The sequence below is a fragment of the Meles meles genome, chromosome 2, assembly GCF_922984935.1.
Source record: "Meles meles chromosome 2, mMelMel3.1 paternal haplotype, whole genome shotgun sequence".
NCBI lineage: Eukaryota > Metazoa > Chordata > Mammalia > Carnivora > Mustelidae > Meles > Meles meles.
In genome coordinates, this window is record NC_060067.1 from 148136602 (window position 1) to 148158480 (window position 21879).

At 36.9% G+C, this 21879-nt stretch overlaps 1 protein-coding gene across 1 annotated transcript in view; it reads left to right on the plus strand.

Moving 5' to 3' along the window:
• Positions 1–21879, plus strand: part of TTC29 (tetratricopeptide repeat domain 29) — a 257036-nt gene that overhangs the window by 160834 nt on the left and 74323 nt on the right. The window contains exon 11 of the mRNA XM_045987535.1: positions 2815–3043. Within this exon, the coding sequence (XP_045843491.1) occupies positions 2815–3043 (229 nt within the window). The remainder of the gene's footprint in view (positions 1–2814; positions 3044–21879) is intronic.

Genomic DNA, 21879 nt, shown 5'->3' on the forward strand with positions numbered 1-21879 from the left:
TTAAAAAAAAAAAAACAAATAAAAAAGTGAATAAAAAAGTGATAGTTCTAGGCTAAAATAGTGAAGAAAATGTGTAAAAAATGGCTTTTCCTTAGTACTAGGAAAATGTTCTTTTATTTTTGAGCTTGCTCATTGTATAGAGTGACAGACACACTGAGAAATATCTGGTAAGAATCAGAAAAATGCATGAAAATTCTATATGATAGTGTAATAATGCAAGCTTTGTTTTAAGATCTACGATGTCATCAAGACCCTGTCCCGCAATTGTCCCTTAAATGCTTACCAGTGATATTTATAACACCAAGCAAAGTTCTCTTTTCCAGTAAGATGCAATCGTGAAGTGATTAATTCACTTATATATTCTCAAATTCATATTTAAGATTGCCAAGATTAATTATTAGAATCTTCTGAATTTTATAATAGGATAGGGATTAACTGATAACAGAATCGAACTGTAGAACATTGGACAGAACCTTTGGAGAAGAGATTAAATTTAGATATTAAGCTCTTTAAGAACTGAAAATCTAGAAATACAATACACAGTAATGAAATCTCATTCCAAAATGGTATGTATAAAAATGCTTGCATCTTAGAAGAATTAATGTATTTCCTTAATAGTGTTTTAAACTAGAGAAATTCAGTTTGATACCAGTTTTATGGCAGTTGTGTCTGTATCTAACGATTGAATACTAAGCTCAGTTTGTGGGAAGAATAATTATATATAATTATAATTAAATAGTTATGAATAATTATAATGCTCCTATTTTAGGGGGGAAAAAACTTGTTAGAGAGGATCTAATATAAATTTTAGGCATAGTAAATTCTGTTAACTGCTGAATCCCCACTGCTTGGCATGGAACTTCATACACAGTTGTTGCCTGATAAATGAGTAAGTTAATTCTAACATAATAATATATAAAATAATTCTTGAAATTTAAATGTATGTCCATTTATTTATGGTCCCTAATTTCCTAATTAAGACTTTCATCTAAGACAATAAATGGCTTACTGCTCAGAAATATAATTAGAACAATAATTATTTATACTTCTCTGTTTTTAAAAATAGAAATGTGAGGTCTAATCACATATGTTCATTCATTTTGTCTTATATCTTTGATGTTTAGGAGAACAATCTAAAATATTAACTAGTTTTATTTCCATCTTCAATCTTTGCATTGTTCCTCAATCATATAATTTACTTACCGTATAAATGTCTTTGATACATTTTGTTTTTTCTAATTAAGTAACCATATCCTCATATAAGTTCTATGCTTTACATTTTGAAATAAAAGAAAGAATTGTCAACTCAACAAACAAAAATTATTATTGATAAAATATAGAGCGATTGTGTTTAAATTAGTAAGTTTAATTGGAATGAACCATTTGAATAAAGAGTTCACTAAACCATCCTGTGGGTCTATAACATAGTATTACACTGCTTATGTATGTAATATAACTGTCACACAAGCCCTATTTCTCCCCTCCTCATCTTCCAGCAACTTTTGTATCCCATCAGTTTGCTGTCTGACACCATGCCTATACAGAGATGTATGGAGTTGAGTATGCGTTTTGCCTGTACTGGGATATGGTATAGGGTGTTTCCATGGTGTTTGTATTACCAGTTCCTTCATAAAATGTTGTGAGAAAATAATTTGAAAACTTATAATAAAATATTCTCTCGTAATATTCTCTCTCTTCTCAAAAGTGTGTGCATGTGTGTTTTTGTGTGTATGAGCAAGAGGGAGAAGAACGAGAGGAGAGGAGGGGAGGGGAGGGAGGGGAAGGGGAGAGGAAAGGAGATTCACAAGTCAGTGAAGAAAGGAAACTTCGTTCCCTAGCATCTTAAAAGTATAGGCTCAATCCTAAAAATGATATCCTCCATTGAGGAACACGTTTTCATGAGGATTTTTAGAAAATTTGGAGGTTGGCAGAAGAGAGTCTCTTTTCTGAGGCTCAATTTCATTATTTGTAGAATAAGAATAATATTTTCTTATAGGATGACTTATGAAAGTTAGTGACATAACATATGAAGTACTTAGCACTGTCCCTGATACTTTGAAAGCTGTCGTGGATAATAGCTTATATAGAAGGGTAGGAGAGTATGATCAAAAAAGCCCAGAAAACCCAAAAAACAGAAAACTGTCTTGAATTTTGTCAATGAGATGTTGCAAAAACTTAAAGAAGAGATGAACATTTAAATGAATTGTGCTGGTGCCACCGGGATCATTATTGTTCAGGAATCTTGATTACTTCTGATTTTCTTAGTCAAGAATGACACAAGCACATGGGGAAAGCAAGAGCAATAACCAAATCAGCAGATAAATACATTGATTTTCAGTGGCCCCGTAAATCCGAAACAGATTGGCTGAAAATGATCTCTTGCTGTGACTAAAAACAACAACTGGTTAAAAATGCTTTATTAGGTAAATCCAGTGCTACAAGTGGGAAAATTACATCCAAATTAATGTGAATTGGACCACTCTTTCCCAGACTTTTTGCTACCGTGTACCAGGTTGAACCATCGGAAAAGGCTAACATTTGATCATTTTTAATCTAAAAAAGCTTAAGTTTCATATAGTTCAACTTGATAGATAAAGCTTCTTTAGTATCCTAGCTTCAAGATATCGTATGGTTAGTAATCACAACTTTTTAAAAGAACCTTATTCTCATAGAGTCCCTGCCTGCCATCTCTTTCTTCTGAAAGATGAATGCTGTAACTGTTGAAAGATAAGTGTGGTACATACCAAGGTGAGCAGATATGTGGAAAGATAGAATAAAAAATTAAGAAAGAAATGATTTCTCTTACATTTTTAGGGATACTACAAGAAAGCTTCACAATACTTTCAGCAAGCTTTCAACACAACAGCAGAGCTAACAAACTTGAGTCAAATGGATGAAACGAAAGTGCATTATGGAATAGCAAAAGCTCATCAGATCATGCAGAGGGTTAACAGTTACATCGAGTCTGAAGATCTCACCAGCCTTGGCTACCTGCTGTCATGGAAGGAGAATAGAGGCAGCATTGTATGTGATCCGACTAATGGTAAGACTTCAGTTTCTGAAAACAGTTGAGTTTTTGTGTCATTCTTAATGGCTCCATTGGTGATTTTGATTTTATTGGTAATTTTAACTTTATTTATGCCATACTACATAAGTATTGGATGTGCCTTCATGCTATATTGTAACTTCGATGATAAGGAAAGCATAAAATGTGGTAATGATTAGTTAAACTTGACAAATCACCAACCTCATGTTCTTTTTTTCAGTTAAATATTCAACAACATGCACTGATCAGAATGTGAAAATGTGTTGTTGTTTTTTTTAAAGTTCAGTGTTGTACCTTGTTGACAAGAACAAGTCACAGATGTTAGTTCACAGATGCTTATCAGTATTAAAGGCAATTAATATTATACTCTTACTTTGCTGATGGTAGTAAATTTTCCTATATTTGATCAATTCAAGTTAGAATGTTAATTTAGAAAAATGTAATGTTAATTTCTCTTAACTCCACTTCTTTTCATATATACTTTTTCTTGTGATAATTAGTCAGAGCAGTCAATTAAAAACGAATAACTAGAAGTGATGTGAATGTCACTTTCATGTGTCAACTTGACTGGGCTCCAGTCCTCAGTTAAGAACTTCAGAATCGGATTTTTAAAATTTTTAACAGTACTGCCTATCACAGACCCTTGGGTTGCATAATTGTTGGCAAATCAAACTTTTTCAAGCAAAATATTTTGGGGATATTTGGGATAGCACAAATGGAATCATAGGCACAATTCTGGCATGTAAAGAACCATCTCCTGCTTGGAACTCTTCACATCCCCCTGTTAAGTCATTTAGAGGAAACAATAAGCTCTTGGTTTTTATTTTCTCCATAGAATAAATAGTAAATAACAGTAAATTATGCACAAAGGAATCTTACTGCTTCTTTTATATTAGTAGAATTAGTAGTATAGTATTAGAATACCACTTACCACTGTCTGTCCTCTAGTTATGAAATAAGTAAAGGTCTCATTCCAAATATATGTACAGGATAAAGTCTTCAAAACAGATGGCTTGTTGAATTTCAATGTGCTTGAGTACCCAACAAATATTTACAGGTAACTATTAACTAACCACTTTTAGATAATATTTTGTTCACTTCAGGATGTTGTGTTATATACTTGAGAGCTTGCTCTGTAGTTTTGAGTTATCTTCCATTTACTACCTCATCTTGTCTGCCCAGGAGAGAAAGCAGAGGAAATATGATCTCTCTATCTCTTAGATTACTTCTTCCGATAAAAGATTTGGTAGAGAATAAGTTGGGCTACTCCTCTTTTTCTGATTTACTTGGATAAGCTCTAACCATCACCCTAATAATCATGAAAAAAAAAACAAAACAAAAAAAACTCAAGGGGGCCTGAGTGGCTCAGTGAGTTAAAGCCTCTGCGTTTGGCTCAGGTCATGATCTCAGGGTCCTGAAATTGAACCCCGCATTGGGCTCTCTGCTCAGCAGGGATCCTGCTTCCTCCTTTCTCTCTCTCTGCCTGCCTCTCCGCCAACTTGTAATCTCTGTCTGTCAAATAAATAAATAAATTAAAAAAAAAAAAAAAGGGGCGCCTGGGTGGCTCAGTGGTTTAAAGCCTCTGCCTTTGGCTCGGGTCGTAGTCTCGGGGTCCTGGGATCGGGCCCCATGTCGGGCTCTCTGCTCGGTGAGGAGCCTGTTTCTCCCTCTCTCTCTGCCTGCCTCTCTGCCTACTTGTGATCTCTCTCTGTCAAATAAATAAATAAAATATTAAAAAAAAAACCTCAAAACTAGAGAGTCTAGTTCTTCTATTTGCTGCAATCCTGTTTGGGGCTTTTTCAAAAATCTCCTTTGTTTTTTCTTCACTCTATAAAGCTATTTCTTTCTTTTCTTTTTTCTTTCTTTTTTTTTTTTTTTTACATTTTATTCTCATTTTTTGGTGAGGGTGTTTTGTGTTTCAAAGGGCTTAGGAGTAAAACAAAACAATGCATTTCAAAACATTATTCAGAAACAAACTGAGGGTTGCTGGAGGGGTGGGGGTAGGGATAGGGTGGCTGGGTGGTGGGCCTTGGGGAGGGTATGTGCTGTGGTGAGTGCTGTGAATTGTGTATGACTGATGAATCGCAGATCTGTACCCCTGACACAAATAATACATTATATGTTAATAAAAAATATTATTCAGAGAGTAAAAACTCAGCTATTCCTATGGTGGAGAAGATTAAATTCTCTGAAATGCTATAAAAGTACACTCCCTTCCTGATTCATTTGACCAAGATTAGAAATCTATGCGTGGATGAACTATGTTATTATAAAAATGAAGACTACTCCTCCAGATTCAAATGTAAATGAGAAGTTAAGTCTTCTACTACTGGCATTTTTTTAGTGGTAGTTGTTCTATTTGGAAATAAAACCTGCAGGACATTATCAAACATACTCGTTTGTATGTTTACATGGACATATTTTAGTTCAAAATAGACTAAAATGTGCTTTTTAAATGCTTCAGAAGTGTTTCTTAAACTACAACACTTACTATTCTATTTTTTCTCTGCTCAAAACCTTCATTGGATCCCTACTGCCTACAAATTATGTACAAGTTTCATAATTTTTTTGACCACCTCCCTTTCCCTGGCTACCCTCTCATGCCCCAGACACACATAACGTACATTAATACCACCTTACTTTCGACTCCAGCCCCGTCCAGGGAAATGTTTTTCTTGGTCCTTCTGAGATGTTGAAATCCTCCCTAATACGCATCTTACTTGACTGTTGTCTCTTCTCTCTGTTCTCACATTGAATGTCATTCATTTCTCTCCAAGCACTTTTCACTTGTCCTATTCTACATTCTGTCATGACCATTTCTGTAATTGCCTTATCTGCCCAGTGAGAGTTTGAGTGTCTTGAAAACAGATTCTGAACTTTGGTGTTTCCTCCAAAGGAAGGCACAATGCCTAACATCTGCTAGGTACCAAGTAAATATTTCCCAAATTAAATAGAATTCAAAATGAGTACGTATGTCCTAGCCGCGAACAAGCTTGCGCTAACCACTTTTTAAAACAGGATTCATAGTTCCATATCTCCTTGGAAACACAACAACTACAAAACCACTGTGATCCAATACCGTGTTTTGATTACCATGTGGTTATCACATGAATTCAGGACAAGTGTGATGTTGACAAAATGAAGAAATGCGGAAATATTATTTGGAAATCTGAGCAGCTTTTAGGTTTTCAAATTTTGCCTTTCTTCTCTGAAGAGACATCTTTAATCTTGCCATTGAGGGGTCCCATGTATTCAGAAAAAAGCAGATCAAAGATTTGAAAGATACATTATAAAAGCTGTGCAGTTATCTCCACCTCTGAGACTTACATCCTCCAAACAAATCATTAGCTCACAGAGCAGGCAATATTCTTTTAAGCAGAGGAACATGACCCCCTAAGGGAATAGAGCAGTGAGAGCACTCAGGTCTCTAGATAAAATGGAACAGTGATTCACCAGCAATCATCTCTCCTCTTTGTACCTTTCAGAGGGAACACAGCAAATATAGGAACCTTCATACCATTCTAATACTCTCAGATACGGTTGGAATGATTTCACATTCCTCCTTTTCTTTCCAATAGTAAAATAAGAGTAGATTCTCCTCCCAAATTTAGGAATGTAGTTGGAATTCAAATTTATTGCAGTTCAATAAAATTATTCAAGCCTGAAGCAACAGAAATTGGTTGGCTCTGGAAGGATTAAGGGCCTATGAATTTCTGCTGATTTCTCCAGAACACAGTTTTTCCTACTAGAACTATTATGCTTCCAATCATGAATTTATTTTTTTTTAATGGATAGCTAATTCATCTTGCCTTGTGGAGATTATAGACCCAGATGTGGAACAGTGACAGAGAAAGAAAAGCTTTTCTTGTGCAACATAAGAGAACTGTTAACTTAGAAATGTAATTACAGCCATTTCATTGCCAACGTGGTTAACCACTTCATTGATAATATCAGTAACGTGGTTTTAATGCACATTCTTATTTTAGCCAAATGTAAATTATATCAGAGAAATAGGATGCAAATTCTGAGTATGGAATTAAATGAATACACTGGCTAGTCAGTAAAGACACTTTTCTACAAAATGACATGCAAAGGTTTCCTTGAGTACCAAAAATACCACTCTCATTTTATGAATCATTTAATATTCTTAAAAGAAAACAATCAAGACCATGAATTTGTCTCTCAGCCCTTGGTTTATGTGGGTTTAACGTCGAGTCCTTGGTTCGATGTTGAGTCACGTTTTCCCACCCTGTTCTTTGCTTGTATTTTTTATTCATGAACTCAGCCCTTTTAATGAATGTGGAAAAGCCACATTCACGAGTGAGCCTCATGTTCTATTATACTTTGTTCAGCTACTTCAGTTAAATAACCCTAACAATGAGGAGAAAGTTCTGGAATTAGCCAAAAAGTCTGCAAGCGGGTTTTATAGCATCTTATTGTCACAGAGCAAAACTCTGTCTCTTTTTAATTTGTTCAAAAGCATGACACATAAACAGAAGATTCTGGTGAAAAATCTGACTGAATCAAAGCTCACCCTACTGGTATTTTGGATAATTGAGGGAGAGTGTTATGTAAGAGTCCGATGACCTAGGTTCTGATGCCATATTGAGCCCTAATTAGCTTTGTGACTTTGGGCAAAGATTTCAATTCAATCTCTTTATCTAAAGTTCAAAACGATCATTAATAAGATTCTCTGGGACTGATAACAGTTCCTCAGTAGGAGCATCTTCTAAATAAATATGGTATTTTGTAGTTCAATCTAGATTTTCATGAGCATTTTATTTGTTGTTTTTCCCCCATAAATGCTTGTTTCTGTGGGTTTCCACAAAAGGGAATTTTATTACGGCTATTATTATTATTACTATTTTAATATATCAAATGGCTATAAAAATAACAGGTACAAATATTTGATCTTTCTGCTAGAACTTATAATAAAGGAGTTTCTAGCTATCTGCTGTCATATGCAGTTTGACCTGTCCCTGGTTGGCATTGTTGAAGTTGCTAACCCTAGTGCACTGTTCCATCTGCAGACTTTCAACCCATCCTCCTGTGTTCAACCCTGTGTCTTACCTATTTCCTCAATGCCTACCCTTTCCCCACTGTTCCTGGGGCTCATTACTACCCCTTCTTCAAACATTTCTGTTTATGTCTGTCTCTGCCTTCCTCAATCTGGTACCACTCCTGTAGCCCCTTTCTGTCTTCTGAACATGAGCTAAAATCTTCTTGAACTTTTTTGAGTTTTATGGAATCATGAAATTATTGAGCTGTGTGGTACTAAAAATGTGGTCCACATTTTTTTTCAAATGTCCTCAGGTCCAGAGACATGCAGTTATATAAAAATCTGAAAGACAAAATGGACTTATAATCTAGTTTTCTAGAATTCTAGTTCAAGAATTATTTCCTTGAGTTGCATTTTTTTACAATAAGACTTTATATTTAGCAGAAGTCATATTAAACATTTAAAAAGATTAGAATTTTTTTTTTTAGATGTAAGAAGGGTTTTATTGAAAAATTTAGGTCACTTCTAGGATCTTAGATACAGAGAGCTCTTTTATAGAATTAATGGATATTTTATTATTTTTTTAGATTAATGTATATTTTAATGTATAGATTTTTGGGGGTTTTTTTTGGTTTTTTTTCCTATATTTTATTTTTTTTTGTTTATTTACAGCATAACAGTGTTCATTGTTTTGGCATCACACCCAGTGCTCCATGCAGTACGTGCCCTCCCTATTACCCACCACCTGGTTCCTCAACCTCCCACCCCCCCTCTGCCCCTTCAAAACCCTCTGGTTGTTTTTCAGAGTCCATAGTCTCTCATGGTTCATCTCCCCTTCCAGTTTCCCTCAACTCCCTCTCCTCTCCATCTCCCCATGTCCTCCGTGTTCTTTGTGATGCTCCACAAATAAGTGAGACCATATGATACTTGACTCTCTCTGCTTGACTTATTTCGCTCAGTAGAATTTAATTAAAATCTGGATTAAAATATTATGGTGCAAAGAAATAAGTGGGACTCTGTTTCTGGCCAAGATGAAGTAACAAGGAAAAGATTTACCCTCCTGTGTTAAACAACTAAAACAAACAAACAAACAAGACATATAAAACAAATCTTTGCAGAGATTGGACAACAAACAGCGCAGATCAGTGATCCTTGAGGAAGATTATGAACACTGTTAGGAAGAAATCAATCTGATTAAGCTGATTCACACCATTATTATTAATGACTGAAAGTGCTTGAAACTATTCAGAGCAATTGGGATTTTTTAAACATTGAAAGATTCCCTATTGCCAGAATTTAGGGCATCTGTAATACAGTGTATAACTGTGTGGGGCAAAATAATTGTGAACAATGAGGCCAACCAGTCTTCATGGACCATGTCTTCTAAAGTTTGGGAACTTGCCCTAAATTCGACTTCTCTAAGCTATTCCTGAATTAAGAACTTTCCTTTCTTCAATATAAATCTCTACATTTTTTAAAAAGCTTATTAGAATTTTTAGATGACAGATCACTATCCCCTTAAAGAATCCAGTGAAAGCTAAGGTCTCCCTCCTCTCTTCTGAAAAACCTACAATTGCTGCATATAATTTTCAGAGGGTTCAGCAACTGTTGCTCAAGGGGGTAGAAATTACAAGGGCTTACCAATATCTGGTTCTTTACTCTTCTGGGGACAGGGAAGACTGCATTTTTTATCTCCTGGCAGGTAGGCAGGGCTCTGTGACTAGTCCTGGTCAATGGTCAAAAGTTACTTCTGGGGGCGCCTGCGTGGCTCAGTGGTTTAAGTCTCTGCCTTCGGCTCAGGTCATGATCTCAGGGTCCTGGGATGGAGCCCCGCATCAGGCTCTCTGCTCAGTGGGGAACCTGCTTCCCCCTCTCTCTCTGCCTGCCTCTCTGCCTACTTGTGACCTCTCTCTCTGTCAAATAAATAAATATTAAAAAAAAAAAAGTTACTTCTGAGTGTAAGCATAGGAGAGCCTGCCTGAGAATCTCCAGCGGATTCTCTCCCTGCTGCAGTGATCATAGCGGAAGCATTATTAAAAATTACAGGGCAGGGGTGCCTGGGTGGCTCAGTGGGTTAAAACCTCTGTCTTCGGCTCAGGTCATGATCCCAGAATCCTGGGATCGAGCCCCACATCAGGCTTTCTGCTCCACGGGAAGCCTGCTTCCTCCTCTCTCTCTCTGCCTGCCTCTCTGCCTACTCGTGATCTCTGTCTGTCAAATAAATAAATAAAATCTTTAAAAAAAAAAATTACAGGACAAGGAGACTAATGCAGTCAGTCTCTACATGTGGAACATTTGTCCTGGAATGCCGTTCAGACCTGCAGCAGACTTAGTGCAAGCACAGAATAATAATCTTTTATTGTGGTGAACCACGGAGATTTGCAGAGTAGTTTGTTAGTACAGTTTCATTCAGCCTGCCCTAACTCTGCAAGCTTCAGGATTCTCTGTGACCGCCCCTGGATAGCCACAATGGGAGTTCCGGGGGGAGAACTGGGATAGCCATTTTTCTGTAGGACAGTTTATAAATTGTGTGTTTATAGGTTGTGAGTCTGCTTGCGACTTTTTTCTAAGGCAGAGATCCTTAAAATCCTTTGTGTTTTACTTCTATTTCTAGTCACAGAAAACAAGTTTGATAAGACAAATGGGAGTGACACATTAAAGTATATTAAAATATATTCTTTATAGATTCCATGCTGTTGTCAAAAACCTTGAGATGCATTTTTTTCTGCCAATCTCATTTAAATCATGCTACCATGTATATCAAGTATACATCTAATAAACTTTAAGAAAGAGCTTAGAGAATCCAGTGGCTTCTGCAACTGGTAATAAAATAATTCCAAAGATGAAACATGCTGAAGAAGACAAAATCAATACTTAAGCCAAAATCCTTACATTAAAAAGACTGCAGAGTTTGAGCCCGATTTTCAAATTTCTTCCTTCACTTACAGTTCCCCCATCTTCATATATTTTCTACAACACAGGTGACATATTTGCTTCCTTAGGAATCAAAAAAATTTTTTTCAGAAAACTAATGCCTACTTCATTGGGAAATAATAATGTAGCTCTAGATCCCTTGGGTTGAAAGATCTTTTTTTCCCTCTTTCCTTTTTTCCCCTCTGAGAGCCTCCTTCTCTATCTACTGCCTTGGTTCAATAAAAGAGAATTCTTGATTGCTCAAACAAAAACTATACTTCTTTTAGATTCTGCTCACAGTTCTTGGTAGCTGGTGGTGTTACCAGTTTTAACTTCCCAAGGCACACTGAACTCACCACTTCCAAGAACAATGTAACTGAGTTTTTCTAATCTGGTTTTGTTTCGATTCTGTCTCTAATTGCTAGTTTGAAAAGCCTATGAAAAGTTTTTTTGGTTGGTTAAACCATAGCAAAACCAGAATAAATCCCTGATCTGTACCAGTACAAGGCTAGGGTTCGGAGTTCTGAGAGAATCCCATTGTCACCCGTTTATATTCCTCTCATTCTCAGTGAGGGCTCTCACCCCTGCTTCCAGTTACGTCTTTTTACTTGTAATCTTGGATTCCAAATACTGCGTCAATTTAGGTAAACATTCCCCTACCATTGCTAGAATTGGGGGACAAAAATTCTTCTCAGATATGTATTCAAACCTTCTTCAGTAAAGCTCTATTGGGATAATTCAGGTAATTCTTAATCCATATGATTTCTTCTGAAAAAAGTGATGTTAATATTTCAAACATGAACCTATTGAAAGAACAAATTTTGTTAGCTTCTAATTTTTTCCTAAATTTCCCTGATTTGGGGTACTGTGTGGAATTATTATGAATTTTGATTTTTTTAACCACTCAATCAAAAATTATATCCATGGTCCCAGGACTCATTCTTTAAATTCTTTTCCTCCACCATCCCTGTATTTTTAAATCCCAGGCAAAGGTAAATTTTTTTATATAGTCTAGGTTTTTTAGTGTAATTAATATAAAATAAATACTTTTCATGACAAATTTTCTTTTAGAAACTAGAAATTATTTACAATGCCTTTTTTTAATGACTGACTTGACTAACAGTGCATGGATGTATATTTCACTTCTATGGGTGATGTCTGCCTCCTGGGGATGGGAACAATGTGCTCCATGTGGAAAATGTTGAGCAAAAATCTAATCAGAAGAAATGCTGGCATATTTTTTAATTTTAATGTCAGTCCATCCTGACCAGTGTCTTGACCTTCCTTAACTGAATCCTTGAAATACTGCAAACTTACCTGAACACACTTCCTTTCTAAATCCTCTGACCTGTCACAATGAAATAAATATTAAAAGCACTGACCAATATTCACCATCTCCAAGTCCTTTATCACTAGAGTATACTCGGATATTTTCTTCCTTTCATTTTACTCTAACCTGCAATCAAAAAAACCTGAGCAAATAGATGTTCTCTCATTGTGCCCTTAAGGTAATCAAAGTTGGACTTTGTCAAACCAATAGGGAAAACTTCAGTTAGCTCATTTAAGTGTGATGCCTCTAAGGGGGCATTTATTGACTTCTAACATGGAATCAGGTACCCAAAATGAGGAAAAGACTGGTTAATATTTGCCTTTAGTGAAATAAGTCTAATTTCTCGTATTAAGACTGTGTTTCCTTGTATCAGCAGTTAATTAAGTGTAATTTGCACTTTTATCAAAAGAAATTTAGTTCAACACTTTCAGGGGTCTTCTGGTATTGTTTATTAGATGAGCTCCTGAGAAGGGATACACAGTTTTCCACAAATCTCCACATTTTCAACCCAGATATTAAAATAACAATGAGGGGAAAAAGCAATGGAGAAGTATGAAATAAAATGAAGCTTTAAACTCACTAGTCAGGAAGAAGATGACCATCGTAAATTTGGGGGGGGTAATAATTTTTACTGTTCAGATTTATTTGGCTGAGTTTTTACCTTCACCCACTAACAGATCTATGATAAGAGGGAAATCAGCGATATGAAAGGAAGCTATTATATCCAACCTTCAGCTATTAATTCAAGTTAAAAAAAAGTAATAAAAAATTCATTGTGTCAAATACAACATAAGCAAAAGAAACATTTTTTTCTTAGAACTTTTAACAGCGGGGCGCCTGGGTGGCTCAGTGGTTTAGGCTGCAGCCTTCGGCTCAGGTCATGATCTCAGAGTCCTGGGATCGAGTGCCACATCGGGCTCTCTGCTTGACAGGGAGCCTGCTTCCCTCTCACTCTCTCTGCCTGCCTCTCTGCCTACTTGTGATCTCTCTCTGTCAGGTGGATAAATAAAATCTTTAAAAAAAAAAAAAACTCTTAACAGGGACAGGTGAACAGACTTATGATTTGATTATAGGAATTCTTTCTAAAAATATGAATGTCCATATAACTATATTAACTAAATCTCATCTGAATGGATTCACTGGTTTATTCACTTTCATCCAGGGTATTACATTGTAATCTTATTTGGAGATTTATATGATGAAATGTGAACATAGTATATTCCTTAGTAATTTGATTGGCAGGAAATAGAGAACAAAACACATGCATAGCTTTTTAATAATTTATAATTACTTACATGAATCTACTAAGTTTAGGCACACAATTATATGACTAATTATGTTGAAAATCCAAGTGGATGCTTAAATAGATGACCATGCCCTGAGGCCTTTCCAGTTGTTTCTGCTGTCTCATTTAACCATGCAAATGTTATTAAGCATTCCTGGCTAAAAATTTTCAAGCATGTGCAAGTGTAATTGCATAGATAATTTTGCATAATACTGTCACTTTCTATATCTAACATAGGAATTTTCCTTTTTTAAAAAAAATAGGTCAGCTTTGTACTGGGTAGCTTTCTCTGTAGATGCCAAGAAAAATATAATTTTAAAAGACAGGTGGACCACAACTTACCTATTGCTCTTTCTTCAGAATCTCTTTTTTACTGTCTTTAGCACATTGATTTGAAGTGAAACAGAAAGATCAAGAGTAATATTAAAATTAGAACAAATTTTAAATACCTATACATGCAATAGTCTATATTCACAAATAGATCTAACTGAAGTGTAATTCAGTAACTAACGTTAATATTTATACAGACTCGATAACAAGGATACAAAAGGGATACTATTCTGTGATTACAAATGTATTTGGCAAGTCTTTCAGGTTTGCATGTTCTAAAGCCAATGTCCAGGAAAAAAAAATTAGCTAGCACATGCACGTTGACAAGTTAATTTCTTGTCATGAGAACCATTAAAAAAGCTTTACAATATAGAGTCCTGCCTGATGCCACGCCTTGCCAGGCTGGACTCTGTGCAGCCCAGCTTAACAAGCCACAGCTCCTGAAGCCAAGTTTGGTGTGTTTGCAACTGATTGGCAGAGCTTAGCTCACATGACCCTGCCCAGCTTCGAGGGAAGCTGGGAAAGTGAGTACAAGCTGGCTTCTCAGTGCCCAGACTGAGAGCAGGTTTCCTCTGAAATTTATAAAATGGAGAATTTCTTAAGCATGGAAAGGGAGATTTAGATGCTGGGCGTCAATCACTACAAGTAGTGCTAAAAGCTATGAAGAAAAAATAAAGCAGGTAAGAGGACAGTGATTGGGCCTGGGGCATGGCGGGGGGCGGGGGGGTGTTGCTGTTTTTTAAACAGAAGATTCAGAAAAGCCCCTCAAAAGAGGTGTGGTTTGCAGAGAAACCTGATGGAAATAACAAAGCAAGCCCTGTGACTATCTGGGAGGGCCTGGAGAAGACAGCCAGGTGACCAGAAGACCAGCATGGTGGGAGCAAATTGAATGAGGAGGAGAGTAGGAAGCCTTGAGTCTCGAGCAGCAGTCAGTTAATTCAGGCCTTTCAGGCTATGGTGACGACTTTGGATTTTATTCCAGCTGTGATAGAACATTCTCACTGCGTTCTGAGACTAGGACTCTGAGTTTTCAAAAGGATCACTTTGGCTGCCCTGCGAAGACTACGTCGTAAAGCAGTGGCCTTTCTGAGGAAAACCTGCAGTAAGAAATACATTTTGTCTTGTGAGAACAGAATATGTATTTGAATCTAGAGTTTCACAAAAAAACAATACTATGACATGTGAAGCTCCTAGGTATTTCTCTTTTGTAGTTTTAACGATTTTTAAATTTCATATTTTAATGATTTTTAAAGTAATTATAAGTAGAAGAGTCTTATGAGGAAGAATGACATTGAAATAAAAATTGTTCTATTTGTTGCACTTTCTATTATGAAGCAAGTATTTTAAAATACCCTATGGAAAATTAAACTTCATAAGAAGCCTTAGGCAGTTTCTCAAGGGTGTGACTCAAGGACCACTTGCCCTGAATGGTGGTGGGAGGAGTTGTCATAAATGCACCTCCCAGATCTTCTTACCACAGACTAACGGATCACCAGCCCAGGGCCTTGAGGATCTGCCTTGGACAAGCTCACCAGGTGATCCTTACGTGTGAGCACTGCTCTAAAGTTTTTTTTCAGTTTTTAAGGTTATAATAATGCCAGGTCATCTTTTCCGCATGAATATGGGCTATTTCATGCATATATGTAAGCCCATTGACTAGGTGGGTCTTCATATAACATTTCTCAGCAATATTATAAATTCACATATGAACTCTGGAAAGCACTTTAAATCAGTATCTCTATTCTTTTCGCAGTCTTTAGGTATTTATTCTGAAATCAGGTGAAAAGTCCTGGAACTCTTCCTCTGTAATCCCAATTGTTACTTGTTACTTCACAATATTTATCAGAAATAATCATCTTTTTCTCTGCTCAGTTACCATTCCTTTCTCCTTCTAAATGTTTTGAAAATTTCATTGCCCCGAGAAGCCTCAGTACCCGTGTTGAAATGTGGTTAAATAGCACATATTCACAGCCCTACCATTCTCAGTGGCATGTAACAGCATTTTTCACTAGGTTTGCACATCATTGATTTTCACTAAATGTCATCCACCGCTACGGCATGGGTGGACTTTCTCACCATGTCCTTCTGTTTTGATGCATTCTGGATACAACAGGTTAGATGACACCTATTAAAAAAGGTTTTCAAAGTATCATTAAGGTGCGTAGGAAATTTTCCTCTACTCAGTTCTAAAGTGAAGTAGGAAACCGGCTAAGCAGCTGTTTTATGGATCACTCGCATACAAAATCAGACTTCAGTCTGGCACATTTGCTGTTTGTAAAGAATCGGGCTTAAGACCTGTTCTTATAAAGTCACTTTGTAAAATGTTTTCCATTTCTACATTCACTTTTGCTGTGGACGCAAACAATGCTCCCCATATCAGTGGTATACTGTAGCAAAGCCTGTCACCCCGACGTTCTCCTCCTCCCTCAGCAAAGTGAAATACCCTGACTTCTATGTCTGTACGTCAAAGGCATCGTTTCCCATTGACTCAGCTTCAAAAAACAAAAAAGGGACAGAATTCTTCCGTGTTCATGGGGAAACATGGGGTTAAAGTGGACTGTATTTCAGGAAGTGTTCCGTTGACTTGCTATTTGGTGAGAGACTGCAGTCCTGCTTAATGACTTGTAGGTACGGAATCCTCAGGTCTCTCAGGTGGTTTCAGTCGATCAGTTTCAACAGAATGATGAAAAGCTTGAGATAAAATAAACTGACAGTTGCTACTCATCGTAGGCAGCAAGCTGTACCCAGGCAGCTGAGACCCTGGGAGCCCTCTTTCTTAAACAAAGGCTTTCACTGCAGTGAGCAATGAACTCCAAATAAAAAAAAAAAAAAAATGGGGGCAGATTGGCAGCTGGTGACCGACAGGAGGAGGGAAAGGAGGGAAACTGGGAAACACAGCAATTGTTGGCTAATTAGAAGCCATTCCCACCTACTTAATACCAACCCATTAAGCAGAAAACACTTTTCATCTCTCTCTCCTGCTACACATGACATTATACTCCAATCAATACCCTCCCACTGGCTGCCTCAGTACCCACAGATGAATATACTGCAAGTTTAAGAATGCAGTAATTGATTTGGGACAGTGAAACTGCAGCTTTCACAGTATATTTTCTGAAGATACTAATGCAGTGTTTGTGATGCTTAGGTAAAATAATTATAACTGTAAACTGACAGCTGTCAAAAATTCAAAAACATAAGAGAAAACCTAAGCATGGTAGATGTATTTGAATCTTAATAGCAAATAATCATGTAAATCAATTTCTCCCCTTTTGGGAGAACAGCTCAAATATTTGGCTTAATAAATTCACTATCCCTACCACCATTTCAGCCCTCTACACACACACACACACACACACACACTCATACTCACACAATTTATAAGATGACATTTCAGAAGTATAATAAGCATACATACAATAATGTTGCATTATGTTTGAGCATGATTTAATAGAATTCTTTCATTGGTCCCACATTTAAGCTTATGGGAATTTATCCCAACAACTCAAACTACTGGAAATTTATCTTAATGTGGTAAGATAATTCTCATGTACCATTACCTTCATATTATTTTTGAACAATTTTGTCTTTATACGGAAGTTCAATGGCTCTCAGAAACAGATTCTGTCTTAAATAATATTTTAATAAAAACCACATATATAATATGTTATTTTTCCTTATTTTAGTTATGTGACTTTTATAAGTTGTGGGTTTTTTTTTTCCTCAAGCTAAAGATCAGCTCCTAAATTTTATACAGATTTTCTCACTGGTATTCAGTCACTTCTTTCTTTCTAAAGATTTTATTTGTTTATTTGATAGACAGAGATCACAAGTAGGCAGGGAGGCAGGCAGAGAGAGAGAGGGAGGGAAGCAGGCTCTCCGCTGCGCAGAGGCTAAGCCCTATGCCGGGCTCGATCCCAGGATTCTGGGATCATGACCTGAGCCAAAGACAGAGGCTTTAACCCACTTAACCACCCAGGTGCCCCCAGTCACTTCTTTCAATTCCTATACACTGTTTCTGGGACATTGATCACAATGTTACCCAAATAGTTACAGATGTTGTAGCTGTAGGCTGAAGAAAGGAAAACAGATTATTCCCCTTTGCTATGTCAAAATAGAGAAAGAAATAGGATTTCAGAAACTGAGGTTTAAATTCTTGGTACCGAAGGTGGTGATGTGAGACTGCTTTGGGATTTCTGAATATGACCTTCAGTGGAGAGAATTCAGTAGAAATTTTGCTGGTCCAGCAAAAACAGAGCATGGTGCTGTGATTTTCTATGTGCATAAAACAAATGAGGTGAGATCCAAATTATCTTCCTATTAAGTAGAATGGATTAAGCTTTACAAGTTGATCAAATGTGTTGTTTTAAAGCACATATTTCAAACACAACTTTGATTATTACCAAAATATTATCTAGTACTGTCAGACTTTTATAGCAGAACAGACACCGACCACCCCTTCATTATACCTTACACATACCCATAAGGTGAGAGGAGACTTCTAAAGACAGCACATGGGAGGAAGAGGAAGAAGGAGAGGAGGGAGAGACTTCTTGCTTTAAAATTCTGACCTGATTCCAAAACACAGTCCCACTCATCAGTTTTATTTCTCATAAGAATTGGAGCTAATGATATCAAGCTTTATAAGTAACTTTTAGGAAAATTCTTTCAGTCTCTCCAGCCAACCAAATTTATTATTTCAGTTTGGAATATGTGTGTATTGTCATATCTATCATTAGTAAAATGGAAATAATATCAAGTGTTAACATCATTTTAAGATCTTTAAGACATATTAACAGAAATGTTCATAGAAATTAGCAAGTCTTTTATTAAACTTTAGTTTTGATTTTGTTTTTTATAAATTTTATTTATTTATTTGACAGACAGAGATCACAAGTAGGCACAGAGGCAGGCAGAGAGAAAGGGGGAAGCAGGCTCCCCGCCAAGCAGAGAGCCTGATGCAGCACTTGATCCTAGGACCCTGGGATCATGACCTCAGCTGAAGGCAGAGGCTTTAACCCAGACCACCCGGGTGCCCCATAGTTTTGATTTTGAAATCAGACAGTTTAAGAAACATGTTAAAGCATTGAGGGTGATTTATCAAATTATAATGAAGAAGAATTAGTTGGAAAATGTGACACCTGAGTGAAGGTTAAGACTTGTTTGGGCAGTGGGGAAAGGTTCTCTAATGACTTAGTAACTATCTTCAAGGAGGTGGCATTAAGGAAAGGATACTTTAGTGACTGGCCACCATCTTCTCAGAGGATGGAAAAGAAGAAAATGGATTTACTGTTTGAGAGTAAAAGAAATACCTCACTTAACTGTTAGTTAAACTTTGGTGACATCAAGAAACCAAACATTTACTTTGCTGCTATCGCTTGAGGCAATTGCAACCTACTTTAGAGAAGAGTATTTTACCCCTCAATAAGTGTATTAAAAACAAAGCAGCATGTTATAAACAGACACAGCGAAAATACCAATAAACAATAGCTGAAAATAAAAAGAAGATTCACACACACACACACACACACACACACACACACGCATTCATATAAGCACTCAGCAGTCTGGGCCATTTTATGTGGGAACAAGAGATCTTACAAACTCAATGGCCCTTAACTATATCATTTACTTTTTATATTCGTGACCCTCAGCCACCAAGAAAAGATTAAATTACATTTATTTTTAGTCTGTTTAGAAATGTAGAGAAGGGGCACCTGGCTGGCTCAGTGGGTTAAGCCTCTGCCTTCAGCTCAGGTCACGATCCCAGGGTCCTGGGATGGAGCCCCGCATTGGGCTCTCTGCTCAGCAGGGAGTCTGCTCCCCCCAACCCCCACCGCCTGCCTCTCTGCCTACTTGTGATCTCTGTCTATCAAATAAATAAATAAAATCTTTTAAAAAATGTAGAGGAATTTTGAGGACATTTTCTTCAGCAGAAACTCTAGTGTTATAAAATACTGCCAAGATCTCTAGTTCAGTCTCCCATTTTACAGAGAAGAAACTTCAATTCACAGGATGTGAATTATCTTACCCCAGGCCAGGCAGAGTACATGGCAGGATGAGAAAGTAAATACGTGTCTGCAATGATCACATCTTACCCTTCTTCCATTTTACTGTACTGCCTGTAACCATGCCACTATTTTTTATTTTGTTTTTAGTTTTGGTACTTTAGTGGAGTAAATTTAAGTTACTTAAAAATAAGTTTATCTTCTACCATCCAAAAAGATTTTGGAAAAATGAGGGGATACTATGTTTGATCATGAATTCAAGCTACTGAGTTAGTTTTTCAGTCGACTTCGCAAGTCTTTAGGTAGCTTAGGAATAGAAATGAGTCTAGCTGGCTTTAAGATTGGGAGGGAGACAAACCATAAATGACTCTTAATCTCACAAAACAAACTGGGGGTTGCTGGGGGGAGGTGGGATTGGGAGAGGGGGAGGGGGTTATGGACATTGGGGAGGGTATGTGCTATTGTGAGTGCTGTGAAGTGTGTAAACCTGGTGATTCACAGACCTGTACCCCTGGGGATAAAAATACATTATATGTTTATAAAAAAAAATAATTGGAAGGGGAGGCGAACCATAAGAGACTATGGACTCTGAAAAACAACCTGAGGGTTTTGAAGGGTCAGGGGTGGGAGTTTGGGGGAACAGGTGGTGGGTAATAGGGAGGGCACGTTTTGCATGGAGCACTGGGTGTTGTGCAAAAACAATGAATACTGTTACGCTGAAAAAATAAATAAATTAAAGATTTATCATCTAAAAAAAAAAGAATACCATTTAAGAGTAAGGTCGTAGGTTAATTGCTCTTATATTTTCATCAACTGTGGATCCTGTCTTTCCCTTTATATCTTGAAAGGATAATTAAGATATTTATAAAATGTGTCCAAAGTGCCTCCTTAGCACAGTAGGCTGTGTGTCAGTCTCATAAAATGTGTCCTGCTGTATCCTAAAACAAATGGTATTATTTAGCACAAACAGAAAAGACAAGTATCGGAGACATTACTATAATGCTAAAAATAAGAAGCTGTCCCTTACCACTTTAGAGGGAAAGCCGTCAGTGCTCTACCTTCATTTGGGATTCAGCTCCTTTCTCAGTTGAGAAACACCAAAAATATCATGAACAGTTGAAACCATTAACTCTACTAATGCACCTTGTAAAAGACTGCCTTTTTTGAGAACAGATAGTGAGATGATATTAAGGCATAGCAGATTATTTTAAATTTACATTTTGCAATAAAACCTCTTCCAATGGTGCCTCAAAAAAAAGTGTTCATGGTTGAGTGCCTACCATCTTCCTTCACCCTCATACCTGCTCAGCTTCCCTCCTCTTCCTCCTACAATCCAAAGGAAAAGGATATTCATTGGCTGGGGGAAAGGCTAAGTCATTTTACACAGAGGCTAAGTCACTCATAAGAGAAGAAAGAAGGTGAATGGGGCTAGAGACTAAGATGCTGAGCCAGAGAGAGGAGACAAAGGGTGCGACGGAGTCAGGGTGGTGTGGAGAGAGTAAAGGAAAAGTGCAGAAAAGGAAATGGGTGACAATGATGTGGTGTGCTGGATTATGAATGAATCTCTGTAAATGATACCTGAAAAATGCAAGAATTGAATTATACTTCAACTGCTTTTATTGTTTGGACTGCTTTTCCCTCCTGGGAAAAAACCAGGGAACTGGACCACACAGGTTTCCAGGTTTTTAGGTTGTCTGTTTCAATTCAAAATTTTTTCCTTTTCCTTTTCTCTCTCTCTCTCTCTCTCTCTCTTTTTTTCTTCTGATATTAACTTGAGTACCCATGGTGATTAAAACTTGGGTCAATTTACAAAGACAAAGACCCTTGCCTTCAGGCTTCTATATTCTATACTAAATAGTCATTCATAGCAAAGTGATAGTTATGGAATAAATTGATTAGGAATTGTCATTTTCTGTTCTCCTAGACATTTCCCTGATATTATCCAGTTGTGTTAAAAACAACAAAACA